At 37.1% G+C, this 20800-nt stretch overlaps 1 protein-coding gene across 5 annotated transcripts in view; it reads left to right on the forward strand.

Annotated features, from left to right (window-relative positions):
• RBMS3 (RNA binding motif single stranded interacting protein 3) overlaps window positions 1-20800 on the forward strand; it is a 649837-nt gene that overhangs the window by 136017 nt on the left and 493020 nt on the right. For 3 of the 5 annotated variants that reach the window (XM_069473343.1, XM_069473346.1, XM_069473344.1), the window contains exon 2: window positions 194-366. In XM_069473343.1, coding sequence (XP_069329444.1) covers window positions 194-366 — 173 coding nt within the window. The remainder of the gene's footprint in view (window positions 1-193; window positions 367-20800) is intronic. The other 2 variants (XM_069473345.1, XM_069473347.1) reach the window with 1 other exon arrangement.

The raw sequence follows: 20800 nt of genomic DNA on the forward strand, positions 1-20800 counted from the left end.
GGGGAAAAAAAGCAAATGATGGTCTCAGATGCAACACAGCACACTGATATAAATGTGCATGTATGTGTGGGGGGTGTGTGTGTGTACATGTATTGGAGACGACAAGAAGCTTACATTGCTTTCGAGTTGTGCTGCTGGCCTGTGAGCAGGTGCTGGCTTTTGTTTTTCCAGTAACAGCTTTTTCTGTTTCCAGCAGTCCTATGCACCAGCTCCCCACCCCATGGCTCCTCCCAGCCCCAGCACAAACAGCAGCAGCAACAACAGCAGCAACAACAGCAGCGGGGAACAGTTGAGTAAAACCAACCTGTACATTCGAGGCCTCCCGCCAGGCACCACTGACCAGGACCTGATCAAGCTGTGCCAACCGTAAGTGTCCTGCTCTCTGAGCTGTTTCTCGTTCACATTCCTACCTGCATGGGCAGGACTGGTTAATGTACCCAATGTACCCATTCATTGGTGTCTCAGTGAGGAAGACTGTTCTTTACAAAAAGGACTTAAATTTGACATTTGATTATAGCTTTTCTTAGGGAGTGGAATTTGTCTAATTTTTGTTGTAGAAGTGGAGGTTCTTGAGCAGATTTACATGGAAGTGCTGGCTGATTTGCATACATTGGCCTGAAAGATGAAGACCAATGGCAGAGTTGTGCTCTCAAGCCATGGTCTGGTGGAGTCTGTGATCAATCTCATGAGAAAAAGCTGCTTTTGAGAAGTACTAATGAAAGGAATCTCAAAAACTCAGAGGTAGTAGATTTCAGGATGATTACCTCTTGTGTTTCAAAGTTTTTTCTGGCCAGTGTTTGGTAAATGTAGGTTCAGCCAGGACCAGGTAATTGGAGAAGTATAATGCTAATCCTCTAGTTTCCTTGAAAATATCTACTGCCAAGCCCAGTGAAGCTATCTCCCACCAAGGCCAAGAACCGTGCTCACTAAGTAGTTTTATATTTGCTAGGAAGCGTGGAAATGATTACCTCCTCTGCAAAATGTTTCTGTTAATCTATCTATCAAAACTCGTGTCATTATTTTTCTTATTTCTGTACAAATAAATTAAACATATTTAAGTTTACCCTACAAATAAAAGTAAAAATGAGTAATGAATTAAAAATCATAGGCCTATATTTTTAGATTATTTCTGATTATTTTCAAAGCAATATCAGTACAGATATTTGTCATTCGATTGTGCCTTAGCTGGGTGTTTTTAAATTTTAGGAAACTATTACTCAATTGTTCTTTTTCTCTTTTGCAATGCTTTTAAAAGAAAGTTGCAAGGATATTTATTTTGTAAATTTTCCAACCTCTAAAAGATTGAAAGAGGAAAATAAAGCTGACAGTATTTATTTGCCTTTGTTCTGAATTTTGAGATTGGGAGTACATATCAAAACAACAGAAAGTGGCAGATAAACTAAAACACACATACATAACTGTATAATCAGTTGACAAGGCAGTAGGTAGATTAGGGTGGGGGTGCCTTGATTTGTGAAAGAGGCAAGGCAGAACCTTGAAAGATAAATATTTATTTAAAAGAAGTTATTTCAAAAATGTTAAAAATGCCAGAGCTAAGCCAGGCAAATACATGTTATGTTTTGTTCTATAGAATATTGAGGTTGAGAACTTGAAGATAAATCACTTAAATTTTTCTTGTTGTTGTTGGAAAAATCTAAACTCTTTATTGAAAAGCAAGGTCTTTGGAAATGTGAAAGATTGTAGGCTTTACGACAGAGGGTTCAGATGAAGCAGTTCCCTTTTAATTGATGCTGATTCAATAAGAATAGCTATTACCTTTGATTTGTATTTAAATCTCATTCACAGAAAATATTGGTGGATAATGAGGAAAGGTTCTTTCCCATTGCTCTATACCACTTGTAGAGCTTGTTGAAACAGATTTCCGGGCCAAAGATATTATGATTCACTAGGTCTGGGGTGGAGCCCCAAAATATGTATTTCTAACAGGCTCTCAGTGTTGGTGATGCTGCTGGTCTTTTGAGAAGTACTTCTCTCCCCAGTCACGAAGAGCAGTGACTATTTCTATTGCATAAAATTTCACTTAATTGATCTGGGCAGTTAAGGTGAATCCTGAGTACTAAAACCTGCTCACCAACTGTATGCTCTTGAGGCAGATTACTTTCTCCTTTTGAGCCTCAGTTTCTGCTTTATTAAAAGAGTGGGTTGAGTTTGGTCGTTTCTAGGTTTCCTTGTTGTATCAGTGGGGTGCTGGAGCTGCCTCTGACTGGCACACTGGAGCCAATTGTAAAATACTCAAAAATTTTATGAGTCATTTGTTACAAACTTGGTAGCTTGAAATTGGCCGTAGTGAGAGTATTTATAACACAAGAATCAGCATATCCTACAAATCAGAGCTTTATTTTAAATTGTATTTTATTGGAAATCTGGTTTACAAACACCCCACTGATATAGTGTCATACTATGAATTTCTGTGTTAATATCCATTTCTGCAAAGAAGTGCCAGAATTTTATAAATGGAAATTATTACCTAACAGCCTTTATTGGTATTTTTAACTCAGGAAAGAGATGTAGTGATACAGAAACATTGTTATTGAGGAAATAAGTTTTGTTAATGTTTCTTATGTGCATCTGAGAAATTTAAAGGATGCTAAGTGTACAGAGGGTAATAGTTACTTGTTTATATTAATATTTTCTAGCTATTAAGACCAGGTATGTATTGTTATTGCAGAAATGTTTGTGAGTTCTCCAGTCACCAAAGTTATCTGTACCTGGAGTTTATTGCGTAGGTTCTTTATCCTAGAGAATCTTAGGCAATTTGTGTGATAAGGCAACATAATGTGCTGGAAATAACTGTACACTAAGAGATCTAACTTTCATTCTTGGCTGTGCTTTCAACTGGATCTGTGGCCTTACACAAATGACTTGTCCCCTCTTAACTCTGGTTTCCCCTATGTATATAACAATGGATATGAACTCAATAATATTTTATACTTCTTTCACTCTAAAATTTTACTATTTGACTGAGGGCCTCATTACTTAGCAGCAAGACTTGCGCTGGATCACCGTTTATATCTTTCTCCAATCCCCTCATGCAGTGTTGGCAGAGCCACAGCCTGAGTTGATTCAGCTGCAGAGGTGTGATCTGATGGGTGGGGATGCCTTTGCTAAGAGAGTAAGATAGGTCGTTTGTAAAACCCTGCTCCCTTTCTTGCAGTGTTAGCGTCATACAGTGCTCGTTACTGTTTCACATTAGTGGTCTTCTAAAGATTAAAATTATTTTGCATTCCTATTACTCATCTAACACTTTAAAATAATTTCACCTACAAAACAGATTATATTTGTAGATTTAAATGAACTTGCCATCAGGATCCATGTTCCATATTTCTTTCTATGAAATTATAAGTACTTTAAGAGTTAATATTCCTTATAGGAAAAGCAATATTTGCTAATATCTATGGTAACAAAATAATAGAAAACAGAGATACACAAAAAAGCATAGACATATTGAATTTTCTAGTATTAGTATATAATATCCATATTAATGCTAATGAGCAGTAAAACGATGATATTAAAGTAATAGAAATTGCATTATTTGTCAGTGTTAATCTGAGAGCAGATTCTTATTAAGGGATTCTATTCACATTTATCATCAAAGCTTCTATGTTCAGATCACAAGTCAAATCAAAGAAAAGAAGATAAAGCTGAAGAATAATAGACATGTGAATGATTCTACTCTACAAAATAATCTCTCTAGTTATACCTATATTTTTGATGAATATATTACAGTTTGTGTATTATAGGAAATACTGTGAAGATTTTATGTCTTTATCTTGAGAAAACTCAAGGGAGTTTATTATATTTTCAATTAAAAAATATTTACAGAGTACTTGCAGCAAGCCTATGTGAGGATTTGGTGGTGAGTAAATTTAGACAGAGGAGAATTTATATTCCAGGAAATGTAGACATAAATAATTATATGATTTGATATAAAATTGTAATTATAAGTACAAAAAAAGAGAGGAGCATGGTACTAAGAGAGTTTATAATATGAGATTAGATCTAGTTAGGGTGATTAGCAAAGTCATCTCTGAGGAAGTGACAATTGAACTAAAATCAGAAGGATAAATAAGTTTAACTAAGTGAGAAAGGAAGGGAAGAGCATTCCAGGCAGAGGGAGTTTCATGTGTACAGGCCGAATGGCTGGAAGGGGCAGGGCAAGGACAAGGGGCTGAGGTAAGGCCAGCGTGGCTGTCACAGAAAGAGAGAAGTGGAGTAGGGGACAACATGAGCTAGAAAACATGGAGGGACAAGAAGATCCCTTTGTAGATTATGTTAGGAGCTTTGATTTATACTGAGAGCGATGAAGGAAACCATTTAATTGTCATATACAGAAAGGTGACATAATTGTATTTTTTTTTTTTTTTTCAAAAAGGTAACTCCAGCTGCAGAGTAGAGAGAAGGGATCTCATAAGATCAATGAATAATCAAAGTAGGAATAGTGGAAACGTAAACTGGGAGAAGAATTTGTGTTCAGAGAGGAGGGTGTAAGAATTAATAATTATGGTAGTGGAAAAATTATGTGTGATGAAGGATGTCTTTTGTCATATGCATCCATTTTCCCATTAAAAAACAAGGACTATAGAGACAATGAGCCAAATGAACTTCAAAAGAAATAGCAAAGTAGCATAGAACAGAGCCCAAATCAGTTGACTTTCAGTTTATCACTTTTTCTTACCCAGTCATGAGTAGGTCAGCAATATACTATTAAATATTGAATGGCTATAATATTAAAAGCCCTAACGGTGATATAATGAAGACTAGAACTCCAATTGATTATACAAATGTATTCATGGGATGGATTATTAGTTGAGCACTATATATACAACACTCGGATTATATACCATCTGTGCTTATATCAAGAGGAGCAGATAGAAGTTGGAGAAGATAGATTTGGTTTAATAAAGTGAGAGAGAGCATTACAACACTTTTGGACTAAATAAAATTTTGGTGATGTAATGATTTTTCATGCTTTAAGTTACATTTTCTTCTTCAAAGAAATTAGTGACTTCTATTTTATGACTGTGAACATGGCCTTGAAATACATTTAAATTGCTCTTAAAAAATAAAATCATGTATTTACCATAATGTGTAGAATTTAAAACGGAAAAAATCATTTAATGTGTTTATATTTTCTACATCTACGACATCTATTATCTAACCATCTTGTGACTTATAAATTTTAATTAATACAATGCTCCCAGGAAGCCCCAGCCAATTTTCCCTACTTCCACGTCATTAAGTAATCTGGAATTAATTAAAATATTGTGAAGAAATAGAGTGAATTGTTTTTCTGTTATAAAGTGAACATGCTGCTGTTAAGGCCACATCAAACAGAATGAAGGAAGATGGCGGGAAACTCTCGAGGAGGCGCATACATATTTCCAATGAGCACCGGAAGAGCAGGAAAGCTGCCTGCCCATCACTTTTCTCTGTAAATGTTCTCTTTTCTTCTCTTTGCTCAAGTTATGACATCCTAGCATTTCCCCCTTTAAAATAAAATGCTGAATGTCACTTTAACATTTAACAAGAGAGGAGAAACACCCACAATGAAAAGCCAGGGGACCAAAACAGGAGTGTTTGTGCTCAAAAGCTGAAGGGTCTGGCCAAGCTAATCTCCCTGACTTTTCCCCAACCCTGCTGGATGTCTCATTACGGTGCACGCGGAAGGCTGAATAGTAAGAGCCAGACTCAAGTGCCATCCAGGCTCCGGGTGCAGAGTCCATTATACACAGTGTCAGACAGTTTTGACAAATGCATGGACGCAATCAAACCTTTTATCAATTTAGAAGTAACCTTGTCACAGTAATCTGTCAAACTGTTCAGATACAACTAAAGGAAAACAAGTCATCATGCACTCCAGGGTAACCAAGTAAATAAGAAAAATGTGACTGGAAATTTTTAGAGTTCTTTCTTACTGTGTCATTGAAGATTTAAAAGTTCCTTCTAATAAGACCCGAGGAAATTTATTAGTGGCTTTCTTCTGCAAGTCAGACTCAAATTACGCAGCTGCTTTTGAGGTGTCATAAATCTGTGTGGTGGCAGGTGTGTGCAGGAAGTGAATTCTAGAATCCTAGAATCTTTGAACTCTACCTTTGTGTATTTTAAATGAGGGAATGCCTTAAAGTCCCAAATTGGATGTTTGAATTCCTTGAGTCAGCACAGATCTGACAGTCGGTTGTATATATTAATTTAGTTTTAGGCAAAATTATGTTTGTCAAGAATCTATTGTAAATCAGACATGGTTTTTAGTTAGTAATTAATAAATAATTGTGATTAATAATGCATTGTTTTATGTATATATTATTTATAAAATTAACATTTATTATGTATCACATACCTAAGTTTTTTTATTATCTCAGTTAATGCTCAAAACAACCCTATGAAGTGGGAATAATAATTTCTGAGTAACAGTCGAGTAAACTGAGGCTCAAAAAGGTTAAGGAACTTGTCCGTGTTTATACAGCCACAAGTATTCAAAATCTGGATCTCACTTCAAAGCCCTTATTCATAATCACTAAAACATTCATAAAATGAAAACAAGGGTAGCATAAGTCATGGGTTCTCAAATCCATGACTGCCCATGAAAATCTCTTAGAAAGTTTTAAGAAGTAGGTCTGGACCTTATCCTTCAGGGATTCTAATTTAACTAGTATGGAGTCCACCTGGACATTGGGATTTTTAAAAGCCTACTCAGGTAATTCTTCTGTGTAGCAAAGTTTGAGAACTCTTGGAGTTAACGATGCCCACATGAATTGGAAAACATAATTTAATCCTCTGTTTTAGCTTCTTCCCTCTGACTTTCCTAGGATCCAGCAATCTCATAGGATCTACCAATTTGCTTTCAATTAACCAGAAGACTGAAAAAACAAATCTTATAAAGAAGATTTTGAGATGAATTGTATTTTCTGATAACAAAATGGGAATTTTAGGTTAGGCACATAAAAACTCAAACTCTAGAATAGCCCACTGCAAGTATTTTAACAGATGTGCTTGGAAGGATCTTGCTCTCCTTCTTCACGTAATTTTCATAAGTCAAACTTTTCTTCAACATTTTACTTTTTAATAATGATTTCAGTTAGTTGATGATCAAGTTCTATTTTGACTCATGTCATTAAATTGCTGTATATACTTACATTTTTCTTGCTGACCATAGAGTAGTGAACATGTAAGTCTAGTGAATCTTAAAAATAACTTGCATCTTCCAGCATTGAGGGGGGGCATCCTGGAAATTATTGTTTCACTGATTCATTGTCCATTCATTCATTATCATTTTTATTTCTTCGGATGAAGTATGTACTGCTGAATGTTTATATATCTCATGATCCATTTGAAAACATATTTAAATTGCTGATAGCTATTAATGCTTTTTCCTATTTATCCCAGGAACAGAGAGGAGAAAAGTAAAAATGAAACCAGGGACAGCACCAGTTAACTTAGTTTACCATGTTGGTGACAGCACAGAAAAGATGGGGATGTAAAAGGGTTTTGTCAACTCTTTCTGGATGTGCCAACTCAAGGCCTGGAACTTCGGGAGAGGTGGAACTCCAGGCAGATATCGTGCTGAGTGCTTGAAAATTTGAGGGACGTGTGGCTCAAGCGCAGACTCTGGCAAGTGCAGATGGCATTCTGGTTTTTAATTTGTCCAATGATTTTCTAATTGACAAGTACAGCTGACTCTTTTTAGTCCTTATTTTATTCGATTTCTCTGTTACTTGACCCTGTTGACTGCTCCTTTATTCTCAAAACTTTCTTCTCCCATGGCTGTCATATTCCTCTTTCCTCAGCCTACCTTTTGGAGATTTTTCTTTCTAGCTTCTCTTTATCTACCTGTCTCTTGAATATTTTGAAGTTTTCTGGAGGTTGTACCTCTCTTCTCACTCTACAGACTACCTGCTGTCTGCTACTTAAACAACTTTAGCTATTCTAGTGATTGTTAAATCTCTATCTCCAGCCCATGGAGTCTTTTTTCAGTCCTAGATCCATATCTCATTATTCCCTAGACAATTCCAATTTTGCATCCCAAGAGCTATCAACTCACTGTCAAAAAGAATTATTTCTAGACTTACCCCTTCTTTAATATTCTCTTTCTACGTGAATGGTACCATCCTCCACCCAGGGGTCGGAATAAAAAATCTTGGGATCATTTTTTCCCCAAGCTATAATCAGTTCCCAAGGTATACAGGTTTCAACTGCTTGCTGTTTATGGTATCCAGTATCTCTTCTGGTTCACTACTGCCATAGTTCATTTGCTTATTTTCAAAAGTATTTATTGACTGTCATCTATGTACCAAGCACTGTAGATATCTTAAGGACTGGTAAATTTCTCCATAGAGCTTGCATTGTAATGGAGAGAGACAATGCATGAATACATGAATAAACATCAGAATATGTAAATGCCATGAAAAGCAGGTTGCAAGTAACAACTAGGAGGTTATCATAGACTCTGTTCTCTTTAATGTGAAATCTCAATTTCAAGAAGGAATAAGGCAGATAATATTTATAAATAAGGGCATTACAGACATATGTAAGAGCTTGGATGAAGTCTGAAGGTGGAAATGATCTTGGTGTATTCAAGGAACATAAAGGAGGTCAGGTATTCTTCTGTAAAGAATGGATTTTATTGGAGTATGAGAGGAGAAGCGAGAAAGTGAGCAAGGATGCCATTGTGGAAGTCCAGGAAGGGGATGTGAATGGCTTGGGGTAGGTTCATAGTGGTAAGATGGGGTTAGATGTGATGAATTCAGGATATATTTTGGAGATAGTTTTGATAGAATTTACACATGAATTGTGGAAGGAGCAATTCTGGATGGAGAGAAATCAAGAGTTCTCCTCAATCTTCTTGGTTTTGAGATCCTATTAGACATCTAAAATGAGGCAGTACTCAGTGGGTAGTTTGATATATGACTCTAGTTTTCAAAGTGAAAGTTAGAGTAAAAGATATAAAATGAGAATCATAGCATTATAAATGGCTTTAACCCATCATACTGATGCGATAATAATATGGTATCTACTATGTGTTACAGACTATTCTAGGTATTTTGCATGTAAGCACTTCATATTACATGTACAAATTATTCATTTATACCTCATTCCAACCCCCATTTTATAGGAGAGAAAACAATGACAAAGAAGTTAAGTGACTTTCCCAAGGTCACACAGCTGGCAATTGGCCATTTCAGGGTTTAATTTAAGAAGTTTGGTTTAAGAGCCCCCTCTATGAACCATGATCCATACATAAGGAGTATATATAAGGAAAATAAATGTTTACACAACTCAACATTCTGAGGCTCTGAGAGGACAAGAAGCTAAGAAAGGAGTTTATAAAGGAAAATCAATGAGGTACAGGAAAACCATGAGTCCAGGAGAGTATTATACTATAGAAGCTGAGAGAAGAGTGTATTTCAAGAAGGCAGAATGAAGAAGCGTGTTGAATACTATTGAGAAATCAACAAATATACGAATAGAGAGTTACGTTTGGATTCAGCAACATGTAGGTGACTGGCAAGCTTGACCAGGATAGTCTTTGTAGAGGAGTAGAAGCTGAGAGCCATTTGGGGTGGTTTTTCTTCAGGTTCACCACGTGAGAATTCTTTCAAGTGGAAATGACTGGCTCTCTTTTGTGTCCCAATTATAGGTAAATATTTCCTAACATGTTTTCCCCCTGATCTGGTTTACTCTGTCATCGTCTCTATATCTGTCACTATCTCCATTTCTATTTTTGCTCTACCTCTTCTCTGCCACTCTTTCTCTCTTCTCTCCTCTCTTTTTAACCCTCCGCTATCCCTACCAATCTTCACTCCTTCCTTAACTGAAAACCTTTGAGGGCAATAGATTTATCCAATTTATTTTTGTACCCCTAGTCCCTAGCACACTGCTAAGTATTTAAGTGGTAACTTATAAATATATAATGACTGAATAAAGCCCAAATTCATCAGTAATGTAAAGATGATTTTATTGGATTTATGTCATAAAAGTTGTTCTGGAGTAGACTTTGAGTTTATAGTGGGAGATACAGGAAACAGTGTTTTATCTTAGGCACTGCATCCAACATTGTTTCACTAAAGTGAAAGAAAAAGGGTTCTGAATATGAAGCTTTTTTATTGTGTAGATTCCAAGGAGAGTTTTGGAGGGAAGCCTCAGGATAACTTGAATCACATGTATTAAAGGAAACAAATAAGGATCAATACTTTGCTTACTCACTCAATATTGCTGTTCAGACAAAAAAAAATAACCACTTCTTGCCTGAGCTATCAAATTTCAGCTGTCAAACAGATCCCATTGTTCTACTGACTCTGCTAATTCTATACATACTGCAACATAATTTGAACTTGAATGGTGTTTTCTAAAATTTTTTTTGGCTCTGGAGTTTTTTCACAGATTTCTCTTTGCAACCAGTGACTTTTGGGGGCCCAAAATAAGAGACTGTTGATGAAAAAACACAAAAGCATATCTGTGGTTTTGGCATATTAAAAATGGAAAGCTTTTATCTGAAAATCGGCAGTACTGTGATCTATATACATTATTTAATCTTATTATTGAGAATACATTATAGATAAAATTATCCTTAATTTTTTTTTAAAACATCCTTCCCTTTTTGCTTTATTTCTTATCTGTTGTCATGTTCATTATATCTCTAACACTGTGATGTCTCTTGACAAACAAACACTTTATTTTACACAATAAATATGTCTCCAGAATTTTTGTGAATAGATTTTCTTGTTTTAAAGTCAACATTATTGAGGAGTAAAATCGAGTGCACTCCCTCATTTCAAGTGTAGGATTTTATGACTTTTGACAAATATATATGCACCTATATAATCATCACCAGCAACCAAGTTTAAGATAAAGAATGGACCTTTTTTCACTGGTTCATGTTTCAACACCACGGAGCAAGCCAGAGGCATAATCTGTATATGACCTACATGTCTCAACACAGAACAGTGGTGCAATAGCACGGTGAACTCCCTGATGGCTACAATCACCTGAGTGTTTTATTGGATATTAGGGGTCCTCAGGACACTTTCATGACAACAAACCAGAAAAGGGCTGAAAGCAGTTCAAGTAAGAACTGGAAATGAGGTTATCAGAGAACTGTAAAAGGTTTCTCACATTTCAACATTTAAAAGAGGAGTTATCCTTAACGAATGACACCTCTGAGGGAGGGAAATAGGGCATATTTTCAGGGAACGCTTTTATGTCAGGATCATTTTGCCTGAGCAGAAAGTGATTTGCTGTGGGCCTTTAAATACACCTCAGTTCTTAGTTCTCCTTCTCTGTGTGCGAGTCTCTTTTCTCTAACTCCAAAGCAGAAGGGTAGGATTTATTAGATTACAACTTTAGGCTAATTCTGCAGAAGAATGATGCTTTTGTGTTCATTCCATGTTTGAAGTCCAGTGAAAAGGACAATTATAGTGAGAGCTGACATTTTAGTGAGTGTGTTTTACCAGGTATTGTTCCAACCACTTCACAGGTAGAACAATCAACTCTTTCTGGTTTTCCCAGAACTGTCCTGGTTTTACCATGAAAGTTGTACATCCTGGGAAACCCTTAGTATCAGGCAAACCAGAGCTCTATTTATAAGTAATATTTCATTTATCAACCCCCTCTATTCCCAATGAGGTGCCATTATTCTTTTTTGCAACTAACAGAGCTAAGGCACTGAGAGGTTAAGTAATTTCTGAAGTTTTAATAGCTACAGATGTTTCCTAAAAGTGGCTGATTAAGAATTCAAACCCAGGTATTGGAGCCTACTTTCTTAGTCTCTACCTAGGTTTAACTATTGGAATAACTTAAGTTGTTGAACTAGATCCTATTCACCAGAATTTTGCTTAGAACTTGGATACTTCAGTTCCTGTGGATGTAAGGAGAGAAGGAAAATTATTTCCACACCATTTGTTGGTGACATCAAGCCATACTGCACACTTCAGTCTCAGAAATGCTTGTCAGTGGCTACAAAGAAATGTCTTTCTGAGCCACTACTGGAAAATTAATTACTTAGTTGCAAAATTTTGCCAAAACGTCATACCTATAATTTATAGATGGTGTAGTACCTTACATAGTAGTTACTTAAGAAATGGAATTAAATGTCTACTTTAGGGAAAAATCACATCAGCAAAACGTGTTTCATTTGTGTTAATGGTCTTCTTTTTAAAAAGAGCACGAAAAACTATTCAGATAAATTATGGTAAAATATCTGCAAATATGAAATTATGTTTCAAAGAAAGTTACTATTTCCTGGTTATCAGTGAAATATAAATGCCTTTCAATACAATTTAATTATTTTTGTCACTTACTGCCTACATAAACAACCAAATGTTCCCAGTAGAGTAGTATAAGAATTCTTAGACTTTTGGATTTAGAAAAGCGGTAAAATAGCAAAATAAGGAGAGGGGAGCAACTTGCTATTGTCAACTTTAAATTTTATTAAACAGTGATTTGAAAACAAAATATTTACTAATATTTACTAGCCTACAGATCAAATAGCATACATTAGCTATCACCAGCACATTTTTTAAAAGTTCATTTTAACACTGTAAGAGCCATCATCTTAGTGTCATGGACAAGAAAGCCCAACTGTATCCCAACATATTTCAAAAATAGAGGTGATGTTGCAAAAAAATTTTGACCACAAGGTTTCATCACCGTGTGTTTTTTGGTACCTGTGTGCTATTTGAGATGCTATGTTCAATGCAGCATTACATGGGGCTTGGTTTTCCAACTTGCTCCAGAGTTTTATTTATTTATTTTTTTTACCACAGTCATTGTAGAATTCCAATTTCACATCTGTGTGTTGACAGAAATGGGAGCAGCATATTTCATGCTATTTCACTCAATTGATAGTTTTCTGGGAAAACTGAGAAAAGCAAAGGAACCACAGTCCCTCAGCCAGAGCCAAGAAGGAAGCAAGCTGCAACTGGCCTAACATCTGCCTACTGTGCCCAAGGGAAGAGGGATTCTCAGCCCCGGAGTACTTACCCCTCATCCAGAGCTCCTAACTGGCCAACAAGTAGCAAGGACGGAATGTATTTGAAAGGTATGCATTGGGTCAGGGAAAATGTTGGCAAGGATTGGCCACTAGTGCATTGGCTGGGAATTAGGAGATTTGAAGTCTCTTCCCAGCTTAGCTACCAAAGAGCTCCATGGCCTTGGCAAGTCCCTTTTGCCTGCCTAAGCCTCAGTTGCCCCTATGATTTTATGACCTTCCAGTCTCCTTTCATTACTCAACACACAACTGTTTGATTTCCAGTTCTCTGAGATCCCAGCTTTCTGCTAATGAACAGTGTTCACTGAAGTATTAATCAGTTTACTGAGTTAGTAGATTTGTCTTTTCAAGCACAGCAATAAATTTTACCTGGGTTTTCATCATATCAGTTTCACCTAAATTTAAAATCCTATGTTGCCTTTGTGCACAGAACAGAACAGCTTGGTGTTGGTGCTAATTGCTAAAACATTGAAATTACTGCAAACATGTTACTCATCTTTTTTCCTGAATGCCTTGTTCATCGAGCTAACTTTGACACCTGATGAAAGGTAAATGCCCTAAGACTAAACCGTGATGATAAATAGAAAACAAACAAACAAAAAGCATCAGATTATGAAGGAATAAAGAAAGCATATACTTAATGTACCAAAGATAGTGGGGCAGATTGCAAATCTTTGGTTAGTTTTCCAAAGCAAGTATTATGTCCAGTACCCACCAGCACATACCACCCCCGCAACATGCACACACAATGTCAACATGCTTGTTAACACTTTCATATTTGGAAACTATAATTTCCCTGGGGGTAGGAATAGTGTCTTCATCATTCTCTCCCCAACATTTAACTCAATGCTTGCCACATATCTGGTGCCCAGTAATAGCTTCTGTTAAGAAATGTTTTAACTATTGGAACTCATTTCTAGGTCCTATGAATGCTTTTTATATCTTAAACTTTTATCATTTTGCCCCTTAGGAAAGAGTGGGAAGAAATTACATTCCATAGAACTAAAACTCCACAGAATAAATAATTTGTGTTGATATCTTTTTGCGTATTAAAATTAGAAGACCAACCTTTTTATAACTTCAAAATACTGAGCCAGATAGTTGGAGGGGTATAGGTGATGGTGAAGAAGGTGAAGAAGAAAGAAATTATTACAGGGTATTGTCTTAGAAACTTGCAAAAATCAGTGCCATCTCCCCTCTCTGGACATTTTTTTTCCCCAATCTTTTTCTAATTTATTTATTTATTTATTTATTTATTTTGTCGAGATGGGGGGTCTCACTCTTGCTCAGGCTGGTCTCAAACTCCTGACCTCAAGGAATCCTCTAGCCTCCCAGAGTGCTAGGATTACAGGTGTGAGCTACCACACCCAGCCCTCTGGGCTTTTTAAAATAAAGGTAATAAAGTTGAAATTTGGGGATATCAGGAAAGAGTTAACAGACAGAAGACCCTTCTCCACCAGCATTTTAGTCTCTCCCCAGTATAGAATTAAATAATATTCAATATTACCTACAGTGACCTCAACCTTCTTCTCATGAGGATTTTTGGTTTTGTTTGCTTCAGATAATAAAGTAGATCAAGACCCCTCACTTTTTGAGAGGGTAGGCATGGCAGGTTTTGCTCTAAACCTCTGAAGAAGGAAGAATGCTGGAATTTTGTTTTCTGTTTTTCCTCTTTGATCAGAACTATTTGGCAGTGTGCTCATTCGTTTATGTTTAGTTGCCTCATTTAAGATGGGCTGATGGACAGGTGCCTGTCTGATCTTTATTGACCAGGATAGACAGTAAATATGCTACTGTGTTTTAAGAAAGTTTATCCCTGGGACTCTACAAGCATCCTGCATTCATGTTGCTGCAGCGTATCCTCTGTGAATGATGTGAACAAATCATGGTGTCACTCAAGTGCAATGACACAATTTTCTAATCCCTTTTGTTCCCCTGAAAAGGGGGAAAAAGACATAATGGCATAATGAATGTTGTGAGGAATATTTTGGGTAAACAAAGACAAACTGGGTCACAAGACTTTCAGAGCATGTTTTTTGGATCTAGATGTGCTTGTTGTATTTGCAGGATGTCAAATACATTTAAACATGACACCAGATACAGGGATTTTCCTCTGTGAGAAGCTCGTAGTCTTTGTCTGTGATATGTACTATGTTTAGCTTCCTTATAGAAAATGTCCCTCCTAGTTGAATCTCAACTTATTTACCTCTGTTTTACCTCTCATTTTCAACTGCCCTCAGGGGTGTGTGGGTCAATTTTAAACAAAGCATTGATAGGCTTTCTTGCCATCTGGAACAATGGAAACAAAATATGACATAAGCCAATGGCTTATTAGTTACCTCTTGTTTTGGAGCCCTGGACCTGGAGCTAATTATAGACATTATCAAATATTTCACTGTGTGATCTAGTATCAACAAATTTGTGCAAAATCTATACCAAAGACAAGATTTCTTGAGACAGCTAGAAAAACAGATCTTTATGATTCCAAATGTCAATGTGATGAACAATTATGTTATTCTGACACCTAGAATGCCCACGAGCCAATATTAGTGATACAATGAATGTATAAGTTTCAAGTGTTGTTCAGTATTTTTTAGTGTGTGAAGAAGTGAAACAAGCCCAGGAGAGCTAGGGACAAGAAACAGTTTAAGCTATTGAGCTGTAGAAATTAGTCATCATTAATGTCCCACCAGATTATCTGACCTTTGTTTACTTGATTTTATGTAAGGGACCTAAGTTATGGTTTATGAAAACAGGTATAAACATGCGATGAAATAGAAAGAAGCATACATTGGCACTATCCTTCTTGAGTAGCTCAAACTAGGAATTTGATATTAAACAGGAGAAAGTGAGGTAAATCTGTCTTCTCAACTAGTGTCTAAGAAGCTACTAAAGTTTTATGAAATATTTTGAAAGTATACTTGAACGTACATCTTTAAGAGTCATGGTTACATAGCCTGAAAATGTTTTAAAAATTGGTACAAATTTTAGTGGATTCTGGCTATACAGGAACCCAATACTTGTAATCTTGCTATTAATATGTTTATAAATGGAAGAAAATCTACATATTCATTGAATTTACGCTGAAAGTTCTCTGAATCCCCACGGCTTCTCTCGTGCTTGGGAAGACAAAAGTCACAGGGACAAGGGCAGCTGTATCTGGGACACCAAATTTAACTAATCTCAAATGTTTTACTTTGAACTCATTTGGAAGATATGTTTTAGTCTGCAGCATTGCTTTTTAGCCATTTTCTCTGGAATGCTTTTAGTCCCTTTAGGAGAAGAACACTGGGACTTAAAGCTTCCACAGGAAGTGAACACCACTGGATTAGATTTTAGACAGGGAAGTGCTCTGTATCTCTGGTTTGGCACAGCCTAGTGAAAATTGTTGAACTACAGCATTTCAGACGTGGTGCCAGCCTAATGGCTAAGTGCCAAGATTGCTATTTGGCAACAAGCAGCCAGACAAGCAGCTGGTTATTGCAGCGAATCTGAGCAGCGTGCGTGGGGCTACGTCTCTGTTGCCAGATCCTCCAACCCAGTTAGCAACTGAACCCTTGAGGCTTTTTCTGGCACTGTTCTCTTCCCGCCTCGTGGTCGGCTTTGCCCTGGCAAGGGTGGTCTCTAGCAGGTTGTCCTGCCTGAATCCTGAGCGGTGGCTTCTGGCTGGAGTAGGATGCTTGTAGACCACCTAAAGCTGAGAGAATACTTGGCAGCCATGACTGACACTGTGGGGGCCCTGGCCAGAGCATGCTTGCACTAGAGGCTGGCTGGAAGAGTATAGAATCAATATAAGCTGCTGGCATTCCACTCTAGGGGTGAAGAAGTGACAGCCTGCTGGTGTCTGCCTTTGGCACTCCTGGCATCTATTTTGTACTGTTCTTTGTGAAAAGTACTAAGACTGAGGGGCCTGGTGAGCAAACTTGTCAAGAGGAAATGAGCTGGATGAGGTGAGGGAAGAGAAACTGGGCCAGGAGATACAGCCATAATGCCTGAGCATGATGATAGTAGCAATGGGTGAGCAAGGTCTCACTAAATTTTCTGTGTCTCAAAAGTGGAAAAAATTCCCTCCCTAGGCATTTTAACTCCCCTCTTCTGCCAGAACTTCTGGACCTGGAGAATAATTTGATGTTAGGCTTTTGGAAGGGAGAAAGCACAGCTTTCCTGGAGGCTCGGGCTCTCCGTAGGTATCCCCTCCTGGGTCTGGCACCATCTGCAAGTTTGCTGCAGCTGCTGATGAATTTAAACTGAGTTAGCAGGAGTTGGGCACAGCGTATTTGGAAAGCACTAATCTCTCTTCTTTTGTTGGGATGGGAGTGAGGAGAAGGGACTCTGGCAAGATTAGTTTCCCACTGTTCTTTAACAGACACCATAATACAGTTTTCAGCTCTGTGCCCTCCATGTTGTTTCCCTGGAACTTAGGGAGCTATTCAGAATGGTTCAAAATGAAGCCTGACAATTTGAACATAGCCATCGGGTAATTCTCAGCATCCTTGAAAGGATGCCTGTAATTTCTCCTGGGGAAAGTTGAAGTATACTACAATGGTGGATCTATTAAAAATATTGGCACGGAGGAACAAGGACTCTATTGTCTTTAATTGCTGGGATTCCAGTCTCACCACACAGGACAAGCACCAACAGGGTGCTTTCTATGAAACCTGTCTTTTATTCCTAATATGTGATTACTTTCTGGAACTAGATATACAACTAGCCTGTCTATCACTTAATGTAGATGAAGTAAATAGAATGAGAATGCAGTTTCAATGTTAATCTGCAATTGTAATTTTTTTTTCTTCTTTTGGTCAGATACACTGACATTCTTTTACTTACTTGGCCATTTATATGAAAAACTTTATTGTGGTAACCCACCATGTACAACAACGCTAAGGGCTTTGTATGTCACAGACAAAGAAGACTCTCATGTATGGTTTTCAGGAAAAAAATATTAGCATTTTAACTAATCAATATTTCTCTCATGAATAATTTCACAATAGTATATCTGAGTGCTTTTTTAACGTGGCAATACGTTTCAGTTATCAAAGTAATGGATTAGTGTTTGGCGTTTTTGTTCATGATGTCATAGTTGGGTAATTTGTGTTTGAGCCTTCGTTTACTTCAGCCCCTCCCTACGTATCTGCTGAGCACCCACTCATACCTACGAAACCAACTCAAATGCGTTGCATAGTGCACTCCACGTTCTTTCTCCCATTTTGGCAGAATCATTTGGCACAACATACATCTGTGTTCCCATTTCCTTTTATCTGTATCTTGATTATCATACTTTTCACCCTGTGTTCTAGTTCATTTTTACCTATTCATCTCTTCTGCTAGACCGTGAGCACTCTGAAAGCAGAAATTGTGATCTTATCCATATTTGTATACATTATAATTTCAGTGAAATTAAATTGTATAGTGAAGTGAGATTAACACCATTTACAGCAAGAGCATTTTAGTTTCCAAGTACAGAGGTATAGTTGATTCTTGTTATTCACGGAAGTTATTGCTATGACGTTGTCATGAACACTGAATTAGCAAATACTGAACCAAAGCTCTTATGGAAAATGCAGGGTTAGATTCTTACGAGCTTCTGGTCACCACATTTTTATCAACCAGTCAATGCATCACTTTGTTTTATGGTGTTTATGTTGAAAGATACCTATTTAATATATATTGTTTTATTCATTAATATTGAACTCATGGCCAATAGCACTGTAACTCATGCCCAAATGAAGGTTATCTAATACATGAATTTTCTCTAAGGCAGGTCATAGTCTTCTTGTGCTTAGGAACACTAGAGAACACTTTACCACTATATTAGGGGACAATTTTAAACAGAGAAATCACCCAGAAAAGCACAAAATGTGAAAAACATGGCATTAAATAGACCCCCAAAAGGATACTTATTTACAGTATGAGAGCTGAAACAAGAAGACAGATCATTGCCTTGTTCTACCTCAGCTGGGAATGTGCGTGTCAGGCCAATTTTGTCACCACATTACACGTGTCTGCAGAGGACCTCAAAACTGCTGTGAGTACTGATTTGGGGATTACAAATAAATTTTAGCAAGTAGGCAAATTTGTAAATACAGAATCAGTGAATAATGAGAATCACCTGTATTGTGTATCACTAATATTTAATATGATAGTCAGCATTTTGTTTAATCCGAATTGGATGTGTGGTGGGTACAGAATTAGAGAACTTACATTCTGTGGAGTATATTACAACTAGTGATTAAGAAATTTTCATTTGAAGATTTTATTTTAAAATTATGTGATATCCAAAGTGCTCCTTATTTATCTTGATTATTTAATGCAGAAAAATGAGACAATTTAAAAACATGTGTTTTCCAGAAGATAGTCCGCTCCCTCTATAATTTGTTCTAATATAGAAGTTAATGCAATATTATACTAGAAATAAAGTATAATATGCATAAAGGTACATCCTGAGCACAAATATCTGCAAAATGGATTTGCCGTAGCGAGCATGAGCTTGACTCAGAATAGAATATGGATATGCATGTATTATTGATGATAATTCACTCTGGGGAACTTTCCTCTGCAATTTATCCAATCCACTATGTACCACTGGATATATTATAAGCATATTTTTTTCATCCTATGTGGCATCATGAACAATACCAGAAAGATGCATTCATTAAGACTCATAGGAAGGTAATGGCCATTTTCACAGTAATAGCTTTTTCCTAATAGAAAAAAATGAGTATTAAGTCTTTCAAGATATTATTCAAATATGTGTATATACATGAGTATTTGAGGAAACTCAAAAAAATTAAACTCTCTCATCTTTAAGTAAATGTGTTCAATTTATTCATCAAGTGTTTGTGTATGAAGGTGATAATAAAAAATACATGGCAAGGCATAGGTCCTGACAATACAAGGCTGAAGGAAGGCATAACAAAGGAATTAAGTAAGTCTATGATTAACTTTCGCATGAGGGTGATGGACATTACATATTGTGACAGAGATGTCATCAGAGGGAGAAGATCTGGAAAGGATCTTTTGAGATGGTCCTTGCAGGGCAGGTTGCATCATGCTGAGGCACAGGGAAAATTTGCATGAACAGGGGACAGCACAGGGCTTGCTCAGGGTTGCTTCAGCTCAGATAGAACAGTGTGTGTGGAGCATGTGGCACGAGTTGGCATAGAGTTAGGTTTGACTCACTCAAATTGGCAATGGCAGACATCTTTGACTCCTCCCTCCTTCTCCATCTCCACGAGCTATCAGTTACCATGTCCTGTGTCTATCTCCTGGATTTCTCCTGACTTTGTACATCCTTTGCTCTTCATCCTTCCTACTACGACCTTCATTCCGGTCCCTGCTATCTCTTACTGCAAAGGCCTCTTAGCTGTTCTCCTGTCTCTATTAAAGACCCTTAAATCTGTTCCCCACTTTGCAACTAGAACTGACTTCCCTTTGTGTCAACCAAGTAATGTTACCTCTAATCTCAGAGCCCTTTGAGGATTCTCCATAGTCTTTGCATGTTATAAAGATAACTCAGGGTCAGGTAGGTTTCCTACTTTCATCTCCAATCTCACCTTTTACCATTTCTCACGTTGCACTTTCTAATCAACATTAAGAAACTCACCTCAATTCCCTATAATTGCCGTGTTGTCTTTTGCCAACAGGATTTTATACATGTGGTTCCCTCTGCCTAGAACATCCTACCTTTCCCACCACCCTCCTACCTAAGTAATTCCTGTTTACCTGTTCAGAGATCAACCTACATGCCAATTCCTTTAGGAAGTCCATCCTGACTCCTTCTAGATTAGATGAGAT

Source organism: Eulemur rufifrons, chromosome 7 (genome assembly GCF_041146395.1).
Source record: "Eulemur rufifrons isolate Redbay chromosome 7, OSU_ERuf_1, whole genome shotgun sequence".
NCBI classification, from domain to species: domain Eukaryota; kingdom Metazoa; phylum Chordata; class Mammalia; order Primates; family Lemuridae; genus Eulemur; species Eulemur rufifrons.